The sequence below is a fragment of the Vigna radiata genome, chromosome 10, assembly GCF_000741045.1.
Source record: "Vigna radiata var. radiata cultivar VC1973A chromosome 10, Vradiata_ver6, whole genome shotgun sequence".
NCBI lineage: Eukaryota > Viridiplantae > Streptophyta > Magnoliopsida > Fabales > Fabaceae > Vigna > Vigna radiata.
In genome coordinates, this window is record NC_028360.1 from 7,643,018 (window position 1) to 7,657,451 (window position 14,434).

The following is a 14,434-nucleotide window of genomic DNA, read 5'->3' on the forward strand; positions in this document are numbered from 1 at the left end:
GCAGAAATGGTCAAAGGCGAGTTGAAATCAGGGATGTAAGGCTTCATCTTCGCATTGAAAAGCTTTTTCACAACGAGTGTGAAAAAGAAAAGGCTTCAGATTTTCTCTTCCCAGTTTTAAATCCAATTAAAATTTCAATAAACCCTAACTGTTCAGAAAAAACCCCAATTTTTAAAAGACAGGGAAGATTGAGAAATACAACACGGGGCACCGAAATCGGAGACTGGGTGGTTTATAATTTCGAACACAAGACGAAGTCGGTGATTGAGAAGCTTGGGAATGAGCAATTGTTTATGGAAGTTTAGATTCGATGTAGAGGTTGCAGAGTGAGTCGAGTAGTTTGGAGTAAGTGGTTTCGCCGGACGTGAAGTGGTAGAGAGAGGTGCAGAATCACCTGAGATGGAATGACATAAGATTCCTAATTTTAAAATATTTCAGAAACCCCAATTTTTAAAATTTTATTTTTATAAAATCCTATGGTTAAATGATTTAGCGGTAAGAATCCAATTGGTCAATTTTTCAATATGTAAGTGAAAAATCCCCACATAAATTGGGACCATGGAGGGGTTTAACCAATGGGTTGTCACAATGATATCACAACATGTATTGAATATTCCAATTAAATTTATATTCTAGATGCACTTTGAATTTTATTATTTAGATTTTAATTATTATATAATTTAGTATTTTAAATGAAGGTTTAATCATTCAGCAAGTTCCTATTTTGGCATGGAATCTCAATTAGTCCTGTTCTTTTTAGATTTCTCAATTGAGTCCCAATTTTCTAAAAATTGCAACAATTGGGTCATTTCCGTTAAATTGCATCTAACGACGTCAATGTGTGTTTGATGTGGCACTGAAGTCAGTTTGACGTGGCTGACAAGCCTTTTCCCATTGGTTCCTATTAATCGAATCACCCACAAAAACAAACCTTTTCCCTCTAATCAACTCCAACATTTTAGTTGCATTGAACCTTCGCAAAAAAATCACAGTACCAAAAAGCAAAACTTTCATTTTCTTCCTAAATCCAACATCAATCAAAGTTTCCAACAAAAACAAACACCAATACACAACATCAGAATTTAAAATACCAGCAACCCAGATGGACATTGGGTGAGTGAGAGCAAAAATTGACCCAAAGTTCAGACCTTTGCAGGAGGGGTTGGAGCTTGAGGATCTTGAATCAACATTTTGAAGCGACCCACCAACTCTTTGTTCCACATATAGTCATCAGAGGCCAAAGGGTCTTCATCATCGCCACCCTAGTACTTACGGAGCTTGGTGGTGGTGGGAGGACCACCGTACTCCCCAGGAGCCATCCTAGTGGACCATTTCATGGGCTTCTTCTTGGGAAGCATAACTTTGGTTTGCTTTGGGTCTGTCAAGGGTGCGGAGCTTTGAGACTCTGGAGAAGTGGGTATGGCTGCACAGCACACACGAACGTGGCTCACAAGTGCCATTTTTCGTGTTATGCCAATGCAATCCTACGAAGACAGGGCAATGGAGGGGCGACAAATACAAAGAAATGATGTCGTCAATTGTGTGTCTGTCATGTTTATGTTTACACATACTAGTTGGTTGCCAAACAATGCTTGCAAAATATCTACATCTTTTTTTTCTAATGTTTATTTTGTTTTTTAATTTTTGAAATGGAATAGAATTATCATTTAAGATATACATACTCTTCTTCTGCTCGTTGCCGGGAACCCTCTCAGGCGAAGTTTCATACTCTCGCATTGCCATGAAATTGACATTCGAAGCACCAACATGTTGTCGTACAAGTTGAGATTAAGAAGAATAAGATGAACACAGCAACTCTGACGACGACAACTGCAGACTCTGTCAAGGTCAATTTGGATTAAACCCTAAATCCCCAAAATGATTTCCCAATTTAAGAAATGGATTGAAATTTGAATGAACCCTAAAATAACTCAGCTTCCAATGTTAATCCCTAATTTGATAAAATAAGAATCCAATCCCAATTTTGGTTAAAAACTTTCCTTTTTTATTTAAAAAGTTGATTTATTCACATCAATTAGAGTGTTTCTACTTCATTTAGCCACATGGATATAAGAAACTAACTTCAGCCTCCATGTCACACACACACTTAATACCGTCAGCTCCGATTTAACAAAAAGGACTAAATTGTTATAATTTTTAGAATATTAGAACCCAATTGAGAAATCCAAAAACTCTCAAAAAGAACAGGACTAAATTGAAATTCCAAACAAAAATAGAAACTTCCTGAATGATTAAACCTTAAATGAATGATTTATTTTTTTATTTAAAATTAGAAAAAATAAATTTTTAAAATAGGTTTGAACTTTTTAGATTTTTATTACATGTTAGAAAAAAAGTTAAATTAAAGAAAAAAAGTTATAATTTTTTTTAAGTGAATCATACTATTTAAATAGCTTATAACTTTTTATCATATATCAAAAAAATTCCACACAGAAACACATTTAACATAATCAAAAGTTGTAATAACAAGGACGAGCAAAAAGTTCTAACCTCACTTGCCAAACAGAAGGAAGTGTTAATGGATAGAAAATAAATTAAACTTAATTGATGGCACATAAAAAAGGAAATATTTCTTTTCTGATATACAGCAGGGTAGATGGAAAGTAAAAATGAAGCTCAGCAGCTAAACCATGTGTTTGGAAACTTGTTTTACAACTAAAAATGACCGGAAGTGAAAGAAAGAACCATCAAAAGCTTCAACATGTGCCACTATCTCGGACCAGAAGAATCACATCCGTAATCTGTTTCCAAACACTATAAATATCCTAAGAAACAAAACAAAAATGTGCCCTACGAATAGGGCATGCCTATGATTTCAGGGTACACTTCTCAATGGAACAGACAATCACCCCAGCACTCCTGTCTTGAAGTTTAATCACTGCTTATTGCCATTTGCTTTGGTCATTTTTTGCTTCTGCTGTTTAATACCTTTTCTCTTTTTTTCTCGTAAAATGTCCCTCTTCTCCTCCCTGCAGGAATCACAAAATCATTAAGGTTTATTTCCATAAGCTGGTTTAAATTTACTGATAAAGATATATTCTAAGTTTACACGGAGAAAACATCTAACCTGGCTTTTGAAATCTCTTCCTTCGATGGAAATTGCCTCTTCGTCCTCTTTTTGGGCTCAGATTCAGAAGATTCTTTGCCATTTTCTTTTACACCGTTTACTGGTTTAGAGGGGAACTTTCTTTTCTTCGTCTTTTTGGATTCAGATTCGGAAGCTGCATTGCCATTTTCTTTATTGCCATCATTTGATTTCTCCTTTTCATTCTCCACCGTAGTAGCAATACCTTCTTCCTTCTCGGCTACTTCTTCTGATGATTTTGCACCAGGCTTTGAGCTACTCATTTTTTTTAACTGCAAAATTAGGAAGTATAAAAACTCAGTTTATTATAAGCATATATAAATAAACTGTACTCAGATTCCCAGTTAATGTATAAAGTTGGCAAAAAGAAATCGAACTTTTCCAGATAAGGTTGGATACTAAAACTAAGGGAAACAAATTGATATTTTTTTTTGTATTGCACTCCGACAAGTAGAACTGAACTCAAACCACAAGTTAACAACAAAGATAATTTGATAAGTTTTAAAACAACAAGATAAATTTGTAACTTGGTTTTACCCAAAAAAAAAATTGCAATCCAACAACTTGCTTTACATTCCAACAATTTCGTTTATCATACAATACCTTTGCAACAAAAAACCCATCCATATTTTGTACGTGAGGATAGAAACGCCTTGTCTTTTCCAAAGAAGGGTGAAAACGTTGTTCCCTAAACCTTATAAAACTGATGGAAAGCAAATGTCAAACATACTGACGTACATAATACCTAATCATAACAAAGAACTAGAAATAAAATCATTACCCTGGACGACCAAAATCAAGTCCACACGGAACCAGTTTAACATCCCGCTTTTTGAGTGCATAGTCAATAACTGCTTCATTCTGAATATTAATGAAAGAACTTGTATAATCGTACAACATAAAAAAGGAAAGAAAAGAAAACGAGCATACAAACTCAGATCATTCAATTGAAAAACAAACCTCAGCAACCATGATTGAGCATGTAGAATAAACAATATATCCCCCAGATTTTGAATTAGCATCCACCATGTCAATTGCCGCAAGAATTAGCTCCTATAGGAGAAAAAACACAGTTACTAAACAATAGTTTGTAAGGATAAACTATTATTCAGGAGTTAGATTTGCTCTATCAACCAAAAAAAAGAAATTTACTGTGAAAGAAGAAACAAGGAAAACTTGTCCCAGTATTTTATGACAGAATAAAAAAGATGAATTATGCCGCAGCCTGACTTTGCTCACTTCCGAAACAGCATTTCAACAAAAATGACAATTTACCTTCTGTAGCTGCGCACACTTCTGTATATCTTCCAAACTTTTAGAGGTTTTAACAGACTCATCTTTCGATATAACCTGCATATAGAAAGCCCTTCAGTGTCTTTCAAAGTTCTGCAAGAAGAAAAGATCAAATCCGCCCAAACATTGACACCCTAAATATTATTCACTATTTCTTACCCCAGTTCCACTGCAAGGGGCATCCAATAATACTCTATCAACAGCATTGACACCAAGAACTTTTGGAAGCTGAAAAAGATAATATAGACATTAAGCAAATGTAAGCATGTACAACACAATATCATTTTAGGCCTACAGATTATAGGAGTTACAAATGAAACTGACATGTGAAAATCTGAAGTTGAACTAAAACGCTTATTTATAATTTTACAAAGGATAACATATAATAATAATAATAATAATAAATCAAATGGATAAAGTATGTAACAACTCCTGTAGCAACAACTAGACATGCTAAACAAAACAATTAAACATTAAACATATGACTGTTGCGACGGTGGATTTAAAATCTGAGAAGAACCAGAAAAACACTCTTGCAGCGCATGAACAGAAGTTGAGACAAACAGTTGTCAACCTATCTAGATACAGTAGAAGCATTCAAACCGATATTTTTCTCCTGAAGAAACAATTGCGTGAGCAAGAACGTTTTTTGAAACAGATTTTGAATAAGGCTAGACTGAGGTTGACGGTGAAGATGTTACAAGGGATGGAAGACAATGCTCTTTTCTTGAAATCACTATCAATTGGCATAGATGAATATAGTCATCATTAATATAATTGTTAGTCTAACGACCTGCACCCTATAGTCCCAGATTCTTTTCTTTACGTTCTTTCTTGTCACAAATATTTGTAGTGTTTCTCTCGGCATTTCATAAAAAAATAGGGGAAGCCCTGTTTCTTTACTCCAATTTGTCATACCAAACAAATTATAGAGAACAAAGAAGCCAGATTGATAGTCTAATAAAATACAAAACCAAATGACTATAGTGCAATCTAATTGCGGTAAGGACATCAAAGCCCTTTTGTAGCAAATACAAGTAAACACTAAAAATTAGCAGCAATACAAAAGATGCTAACCTCCTTTCCATCATAGTTACAGACTACAGTGTTGGATACACCCAAACGATGCAAATTTGCAGTCAATGACTTAAGCCTTGGTACCTTCATTTCATTTGCAAAAATTATTCCTGCCATAAAAAATAGTATGATTGGATTACTAGAAACATGAATTTCACTTCATGAATTTACAAACAAAAACCTTGAATCCAAGAGTCTGTAAATACCTCGACATAAAAAATGAATAGGATAATGCTTTTTTCTAGTGTCAAAATTTGATTGAAAAGTTTCACATGATTTTCATGCACTAAAAAATACCTAAACCAGTGTAAAGTATTATTGAAGTCTCAAAAACAAATTCCACAATCCAGAATAAAGGAAAATGTTTGGTTCCTCTTCCTGCCAGTACCTATTTATTAAAAAAATTAAATCGTCCCAACTATATATTATATGGACAAAAAGGCAGATAAACATGCATTAAAATGAAGATACTGCATACAATTCGTATGAAAAAAACATTTTACCAAAAGGGCACATTGTTTTACCAAAAGGGCCACACTGTACGGCATTATTTCTACTCAGCTGTTTTGCATGTACAACACAGCATTTCATAGATACTTGACAATACCCAAAATAAATAACAGTTACACTGTCTTTCATGATAACATGAGAGTAACCGGATAATAAGTCGCTACCACAATAATGGTTACATTACATATGTATGAAACAGTACTATGAAAAGAACTTTACAGACTATTAGGGACCAAGTAATGGGTTTACAATGTTTGAAATAATAAAACAAATAAAAACACTATAAAAATACCAGTGTTCTTCATTAGAGCAGCAATGTAAGTTGTTTTACCACCTGGTGCAGCGCTGCAAAAGGCATAAACTTTCTTCAGGAAAATACAAGCATTGCAAAAAGAAACATTTTCTGCATTGCTACCAAAACCAATAAGGACTCATTAAAAATATGAGTCATAATACCAACATCTTATACCCTAAGAAGCACAGACACTCTAAAAAGCAGTCATGCATGTCACAATCATGTCAGAGCTTGACCATGTTAGCCACTGTATGAACACTTCGAATATTCGCTACATTTTTACAATGATGTTTACTTACGCCATATCAACAACTCGTTCCTTCTCTTGAGGAGCCAAGGCCATGACAGGCAGAAAAGAGCTTGCGCTTTGTAACTACAAAAAGAACTAATAGTAAGTGAATCATGCAATATTAAATGAAATGCAATCAGAAGCCAGTGGTAGAAGGCCACCTACCATGTAGAAACCAGCCATATACTCAGGAGTGGCACCAATTGGCACTTGAGAATCATACACAACAAGTCCAACCTGCGGATAAAAAATTCATCCCAGTTTCTTTTTAGGTTGTTGCTAGTACTCATGACAAAAAAAAAAAACTACAGAATAACAAGGAATCAATAGCAACAAAGAAATATAAGGTCCAGATTTGCAAGACATGAGTCCTTCTTACCTTTGACCATTTGCTTAAAGGATCCAAATTAACACCCCTATTTATCAAAACATCAGCCAAATCCCTTCTGCGTGTCTGAGTGATGGCAGAAGAAAAATTTATACTATCAACATGAATAAATCCACATTAAGATAGAATTCCCAAATGACAGAAAATGACATGTAACCTTCAATGTATTAGTCCTTAGACATATAGGGCGTGGCTTTTCAAAGGCTTCAATCAGTTCCATAAGTTCAACAACTGGAAACATCTGAGACAAAACAAAATGCGAAGTTTTCTTGTAAATTTTCATTACGCATGAATGAAACACAACTCCCTTTCTGTGTCCAGTCACATCAAGGTAAAATAAACTCAAAGGGCAATAATAGCATTTGGCAAGAACTTAATGTTCAATATGCTTGAGGTAACCAACCTCCACTAGAGCACCCATTAGAAACTCATTGTAGCCATAGTACGTGCAAATATCTTTCTTAAGCTGTTCAACATAATCTTTCCTGGTTGCCCCATCTTGCCTCAAAACCTTAAAATTTGAAAGAACACGAACAACTACGACAAACACGAAAAACGAACATTTAAAAGAGTTACAACAACATAGCAAAGCCTTCCAATATGAAAATCCTTCTTCCCAAAGCAACAATAGGAGAAGCAACTATATTGATGGATTGGAAAAAACGTGGATTACTTTAGCCAAACACGCACTTATAGCACAACCTGGACAGTATCCACGACAGTCAAAGAAAGTAAGCAGCATAGTAAAACTTACTTTCTTTTATTCTCCTTTGGAGATTGGAAAGATCAGGTGGACGCAAAGCCTCTTCTTCGAGTTCCTAACAGCCAAAATGAAAAAGAAACGTTTTCAACACACGTTCCATCACCCAATAATTTATAAACAAAGAGTAGCCGGTTTAAACTGCCTTTCGGTTAAACACCTTAACTAAGCTTAAGAACAGCTCTTTATATATGTTTGCTTACTTAAAAAGCACGACCAAGCAAACACATAACTTAAATTGCATGAGAGGTAAAAAAATCAAAATAAGCTAATATAGTAGCTCTTCCTAAATCCAAACAAGCCCTTACTTACAATTAGTACTTAGCATTCTAAAAAAAATGCTCATTCTAAACTATTCACCTATTATTTAAGCAAACAAAGAGGGTTCCAAAAATGTTAAAAAGTGAAACCTCTTGGGTTGGCAATCTGAACTCATCAGACTCTTGGTTGATATTGAGCTGCATTTCGGCTTCCGCGTCCTCTTCCTCTCTCGCCTTCTCTTCATCAATAGCTTTCGACTTCTCCTCGATATCATAATCATCCGAATCAGAACCAGAACCCGAGTCCGAACCCGGGGCTTTCCCTGCAAATAAAAACAATATGCAAACATCAGAAGAAAGTAACAACAGCAATCTCGAATGCTACGCGCGCGCGCATGCGAGCGAGCACCTTCGTCATCATCGCTTCCTTGGAGGAAATCGTCGGCTAATGGGTCGTCCCCTTCAGAAGAGAGCTCCGACGCGGAATCGGAGTTGTCATCGCCGAGTTCGAGTTGCTGCAGTTGCTGCTGCTGCGACGGCATGTCTTCTTCGGATTCGGAGCTGGAATCGTGCTTGGGTTGGGTCTTCTTAGGGTTCTTCGGGGACTTGCTTGCCTTCGAAGGTTTCTTCCTCGCGGGAGCCATTGGAAAGTAGTGAACAAGCAGTAAATCGGTACTGCGGTTTGCGCGCTGAGTTTCTTCTTCTTCTACTTCGCAAAAAAAATAAAATTCGGCTAGGGTTTAGGGTTTACCAGAAAAAACGCCACGACGTCGTTTTATGCTTCGCTTACTATATTTTGTATTTCGGATCGAAATCACCGAGGGTTGGGCCCTTGGGCCTTGCTTCTTTACAAAATTATCAATAAATCCATAATTGCTAATTTCGTTTCATTTTATATTCTCTTTTTACACTTAAAAAAATTTTGTTAATTTTAAAACTAGTTTTTATTGAAATTCATAGGTTCAAATTCTTTTTGTTATCATTCTATTTCCAAATTTTAATAAATATATAAACATTGATTCAAAAATTGACTTTATTACTTTTTAAGTAATAATATATATATATATATATATATATATATATATATATATATTATCAAAATTAACATCTAACGTTATTAATTAAAAAATAATGAAATAACTATTATTAGATATAAAAAATATTTAAAAATTTTGGAGGTATCAATGGTAATATGAACCAATTTTGAAGATGCTAAAGATTTATTGAATTTTTTTCTATAATTAATTGATTGAGGAGATTTCGTAATCACGTTGAATAGATGTAACTTTCACATTGTTTCACTTTGAAAAAAGTAATTTTCTCTTCAAAATTAATTTTGAGTTTTAAGTAACTTGTAATAGGTTATTAGGTTAAAGATGAAAATATTTTGGTAGCAGCTATTACGTTAGGTAAAAATATTCACGTTAAGCTTTTACTTTTAGCCTATTGATCAATTTGAAGATAAATCACTGTCACAGTATCACTTTAGTCAATTCTGACTAGAATGGTTATTTTAAGGTGACTTTATTAATATGCATAGAAAAATCAATATAATAATTTGATATATTTTAATACATCTTATAAACGAATTTGGTATATATATTATAAATTCATGGTATCACTATAAAAAAAATATAAATAAAAATTTAATTTATATTTTATTAAGTTAAATTTAATTAAAATTAAAATTAATTTTTATTTTATTAGATTAAATTTAATTAAAATAAAATTTATATTTATATTTATATTATATTATATTATACTTCTAAGTATCTATTATTACTAAAATATATAAATAAAAACTTAATTCATATTTTATTAAATTAAATTTATCTAATATTAAAATTAATTTATATTTTATCAAGTTAAATTTAATCAAAATTAAATTTATATTTAATTTATATTAAATTATATTACATACTTTTTTCATAATATTACATTATATAAATTTTTTGTAATTTTATTTTAAAAATTAATAAAATATATTTTTTTAAATATTTGTGAATGTCATGTTTTAAAATATTCATAAATATTTTTTAAATGAATATTTACACAAGTAATGAATGGATTGGGTTAGATAGTAGATAGACACCATTGTATCAGGCTTATGTCATCTCTAATACTATGAACATGATTTTTTATAAATAATAATTATTTGTCATTTATTTATGACATACAAAAACAAAAATACTTTATATCATGTGTATATTTATCAAGTAAGGTGCTACATAATTTGAGTTGAACAGTGGATAGATCAACTTCAACTTGATTGGAAATGGAGATCAGTTTTCAACTCAAGGACCTATCATTTGGTTCAAGACTATTGAATTGAGTCTGAAATTATGTTTAAGTTCATTTAGTTGAAAAGAAGGGAATTGATGAAAATGTATTATCTCAATCACTTTGGTTCCTAAATTAATATGATTTACTTAACAATATTATCATTATATTCTTAACAATCTTACTCAAGTCACAATATAGGTATTGTACAAGATGCTTGGATAGTTTATAAGGTAATAACAAACATTAGAATTGAATTTTCATTATTCAAAGTAAACAAACAAATCTTTATTCTTCAATGCATGATGATAAGAATAAGAGTTTGAGTAGTATCACACAATGGACAAAACAAGTATGAATAATCCCCTCAAGGATTCAAACCAAAAATTAATGCATTCCTATGCAAAACATTGCAATAAAAAACATGAAAAAAATGTTAATTGACAATTAGAAATGGCGTTCCCAGCGACTTGTAATGTCCCTTAACCTGTAACTATTCTCCAAGGTATTCATTTTCTCTACTACCAATCTCAAGAAAAGCTTGGGGCAGCCAGTTTCAAATGTGTTTCTGAAACACCTTCACTTAACTGCAAATGTTATTCAGGCTGTTCCTTTTCCCTGATAATGGTATCAAGATTAATTTTTAGTTCACTCAAATCCAAGCTATTGGAAGCTGCAGTTGTCAGCTTCATTTCATACTCAGCCACTTCTCTTTTAACTCTATCAGTTGCCAGAATTTTCTCAGATATTTGTTCAAAACCTTTGTGGATGCTAACCAGGAGCCTATAAACCTGCAGCCCTGTTGGATCCTTCTTTGCTTCCCTGAAAGGATAAAAAATGGAACAAAAATTGCACATTACTTACCTTTGATTTAAAAGCAAAATAACTAGTAGTATATTTTCTCTTCATCTCACTCTTCTGATTGCCAAGTATATTTCAATTTCATTTCTTTTCTCTTGCCTATGCATAATGATTAGTAGTATTTGAATAGGTATGTAACTTCCATACCTAAAAACAATTTCATCCGCAACAGCATATGTTCGATGCAAGCGTTCTCGGATAGAATTACTCTCCAGTTGAATCTCCCGAGTATCTTTCAAGATACGCTCAATATCGGCGTCTTGTTTCCGGGTATTTTTTGTAATCTCCTTTATCCTGTCAGTATAGGATTTCCTGGATGCTGCTTTCTGCTGCTTCTCAAGATCTGCAGAAAGTTTCAAATTTTCCTCCTCCCTGGAGAGTGATGGAAAGGATAGAACATCCAAATCAGAAGGTAATTGCATTTTCTTAGGACTTAATGCATAAGGAACTAAAAGAAACATAACTCATAAGAAATTTCCATATTTATTAGTAATTGGAAAAGAAGATATGAAAGTAAGATATCATCATTTAAGGAATGCTTAAAGGGAATCAGGAAGGAAGGTATAAGGACAAACAGTATATCATTAAGCACTAATTACTAAACAAAACTAAAAAAACATGGCTCATTAGAAGTTTCCAGCAAAGATTTCACCAGAAATAAGAAATGTAGTAAGCAGAGTCTCATCTCAGTCCATTTTCAAATTTGCATTTTCACTCTGCCTTTGCTTACTTTTCTTTAGAAATTTATTTGAAGTGGAAAAATCAAAGCACAATAAACTTCGTATGTACCTCTTCATAATTTCAGATGAAATGAACTCCTCTTCCTGCTGCACTTCTCTTATCTTTTGAAGCACTTCTAGTGCATCTGGATTGTTTGAATAGAGAGACTCCTCAAGACTTCTCTTTCTCTCCTCCAGAGGTTTTCTTGCAGTGTTCCTGAGACACATTGAAAACAAAGAATTTAAAAATCATTCCACTTACTTCACTCTCTTAAGAAACTAAAAATAATTATTCTGTGCTAAAGAATTATCAGTTTTTCCTTACCAAAGTGATAACCCCCCCTTTTTCATTTGAGAGGTCAAATTGAGCATTGAACTATTCTATGTTGTTCCTATGCTGACCCGGAACTACAACCGCATAAGAGATGCCATACTGAAATAAGTAATTCTAGAAAAATTGCATGAACAGTTTGACTAACCACTCAGACTCCAAAGTCAAAAGGTAATCCCTTTTAGCTTGTACTTGTTCATTCAACTGGTCAACATAGAAGTCAACAGAGTGTTGGTTATTAAATACCATTTCAGCTGCTTCCTTCATCAGTTCCAATTCTCGTTTAAGATGCTCTAGTACTGAAGTCTTTGCAGTTACTTCATCAAAGAGTTCTTTCTCCTGAATTTGAAATTTATCAGTTTCAATTCAAATCCAATCTAGTTCAGCATCAAGCCTAAAGAAAACAAACACATAAGCCATATACTTCAATTTTGTAAGACCTTTAATACACTTTAAATTCAATAATGCCTCTTTGTTATACACACCTTTATAGTTGGACATAAAAGATAAAGAAAGAAATAAGAAAAAGCAGAAAAAATCATATTTTCTCAACTAGACTATGAGATATTTTTAGGAAACATACTTTTTGCTTCAAAACTGACAAATTTCCACCTCCTAGACGAGCAGGATTCTCTTTATTTCCTATCGAACCTCCTCCAGCATCAACTTGTCCTTCAGACAGTTCCTTCGCATTTAATACACAGTTGAATTCATCCTTGATAAAACCTTCCATCCTAGAGCTGGATTCATCTTTGTTGGCCTGATTGATAAAAATATCACCCTTGGTACTCTCTGTTCCATGTGTCTTGGTGTCCATCATAAGAGCATTTAATGTGCTTTCAACTACAAAATAATCACCAATTGTATCTTATTGTCTTCCTTTTCAGTCGGGTCCTACAAAGAGCTTAGTTAGTTAGCTTCTCTTAATCTGTGTTTAGGTCTCCTACATAAATGGTTGGCTTGGCAACCATTTAACTTTTACACAACTACGAAAAGCAAGCCAAGACACCCACACTAACATCAACCATCATAGATACAATACAAACATTTTGCAATGAAAAAGATCATAATTCTACAGTACCAAAAAGAGAAAATACAAAGACACAAACACAGCTACAAATATGGCAATGGTACATGAAATCATAAAAACTGAAAATATAACGCTACAGAGTCCACACAACCAAAACAAGAGCATGCGGTGGTTGGGGACTGTTCCACAAAACAGCACTCTTCAAACATCAATCGTATTAGCACACGGTTTTAAGAATTATCATACCAAGAAGGCTCACTTTTTCACACTATACATAATCAGGTTAAGCTGGATAGCACACAAAATATGCTTCAGCAGCTTACCATGCCTAGTTTAGTTCACAATTCACAGACAGAACTGACATACCATTGCGACCCCATATTCCTTAATTGTATCAGGAATGAAAATCGACCAAAAGGCACATGTATGTCAATCGTCAAGAATTATAATTAACTGACAAACATCAACTTATAAGATATACTAATATGATGACTCTTATAAAGAAATAAATTAAGTCATCAAAAGATAACAGTGAAAATAAATAACATTAACAAGCCCAAAGTTTGATTTCAATCTACAGCCAGAATACCAGACTAAATTGTTCAGCAAACTGGAATTAAAAAAATGAAAACAAAGAATGAAAAACGACACGAAGATTTGATCACTGTTGAATGATCTGCTATTCCCACTCACTATTCCATTAAGCTGCAATGATTATACAGAGACAGAACACCGCACACCAGAATACTATTTACAAATGGAAAATCTAACTAAAAAGTAATCATTTCTATTGGTTCCTATACATCTAAACACTGACCCAGAAGGGAAAATTGCAAAATTTGAGCATTGTGTCAGTACCTGGGTGGAGCTGATATCTTGAGCGTGACCCAAGTTTTCAATCACGAAGGTAATTTCAGTGACAAAACTCCGGAGGATGTAAAAGTTTGAAGCTCTGAATTTGTAAAAATGGTGTCTAAGTGTCTCCTTAGAGAGACTTCGCTCTGTTTATCAGATACCAAACGTCGTCGTATTCTCGTGCCATATCTGATAGCCCAAATGTTTTATTTTAATTTAAAAGATGAATTTTAGTATTCACACTATACAAATTAAATTATCAGTTTATATAACTCATATGACAAGTGAATAATTTGAAATACAAGTTATATTTAAAATTTATGGTGAATAAAATGCATTATAATACAATATTTATTTTTAACTATTAATCAAATTTTAAA

The 14,434-nt window shown here is 33.3% G+C and overlaps 2 protein-coding genes across 3 annotated transcripts; both read right to left on the minus strand.

The window, feature by feature from the left end:
- Positions 1-2,540: 2,540 nt before the first annotated feature.
- Positions 2,541-8,741, minus strand: LOC106776268 (probable 28S rRNA (cytosine(4447)-C(5))-methyltransferase). Its single transcript, XM_014663666.2, has 17 exons — positions 8,388-8,741; positions 8,129-8,301; positions 7,713-7,776; positions 7,362-7,495; positions 7,116-7,199; positions 6,950-7,024; positions 6,736-6,807; positions 6,581-6,654; positions 6,279-6,331; positions 5,477-5,586; positions 4,559-4,627; positions 4,382-4,456; positions 4,067-4,159; positions 3,888-3,967; positions 3,710-3,809; positions 3,089-3,378; positions 2,541-2,990 (listed from the first exon to the last, which is right to left on the minus strand). The coding sequence occupies exons 1-17, from the start codon at positions 8,620-8,622 to the stop codon at positions 2,897-2,899; spliced, it is 1,875 nt and encodes a 624-aa protein (XP_014519152.1). The 5' UTR covers positions 8,623-8,741; the 3' UTR covers positions 2,541-2,896.
- Positions 8,742-10,497: 1,756 nt separating this feature from the next.
- LOC106775342 (coiled-coil domain-containing protein 22 homolog) lies at positions 10,498-14,200 on the minus strand. 2 transcript variants are annotated; one of them, XM_014662454.2, is made up of 6 exons: positions 14,058-14,200; positions 12,753-13,012; positions 12,318-12,508; positions 11,909-12,055; positions 11,267-11,491; positions 10,498-11,080 (listed from the first exon to the last, which is right to left on the minus strand). In XM_014662454.2, exons 2-6 carry the CDS (start codon positions 12,987-12,989, stop codon positions 10,855-10,857), a joined length of 1,026 nt encoding a protein of 341 aa, XP_014517940.1. In that variant the 5' UTR covers positions 12,990-13,012; positions 14,058-14,200; the 3' UTR covers positions 10,498-10,854. The 2 variants fall into 2 exon arrangements, with proteins under 2 accessions (XP_014517940.1, XP_014517938.1); XM_014662452.2 differs by having other exon boundaries at positions 12,753-13,063; positions 14,058-14,199.
- Positions 14,201-14,434: the final 234 nt, after the last annotated feature.

What these genes read in the sequence shown, in the direction of transcription:
- LOC106776268 (XM_014663666.2), bottom strand. Translation starts at nt 8,622, where the DNA reads ATGGCTCCCGCGAGGAAGAAACCTTCGAAGGCAAGCAAGTCCCCGAAG. An exon ending in AGTGTGCGCAGCTACAGAAG is followed by an intron (nt 4,160 to 4,381) that starts GTAAATTGTCAT and finishes TTTCTCCTATAG; the next exon opens with GAGCTAATTCTTGCGGCAAT. An exon ending in GAAGAGATTTCAAAAGCCAG is followed by an intron (nt 2,991 to 3,088) that starts GTTAGATGTTTT and finishes TGATTCCTGCAG; the next exon opens with GGAGGAGAAGAGGGACATTT.
- LOC106775342 (XM_014662454.2), bottom strand. Translation starts at nt 12,989, where the DNA reads ATGATGGACACCAAGACACATGGAACAGAGAGTACCAAGGGTGATATT. An exon ending in TCATCTGAAATTATGAAGAG is followed by an intron (nt 11,492 to 11,908) that starts GTACATACGAAG and finishes ATCACTCTCCAG; the next exon opens with GGAGGAGGAAAATTTGAAAC. An exon ending in GCGGATGAAATTGTTTTTAG is followed by an intron (nt 11,081 to 11,266) that starts GTATGGAAGTTA and finishes TTATCCTTTCAG; the next exon opens with GGAAGCAAAGAAGGATCCAA.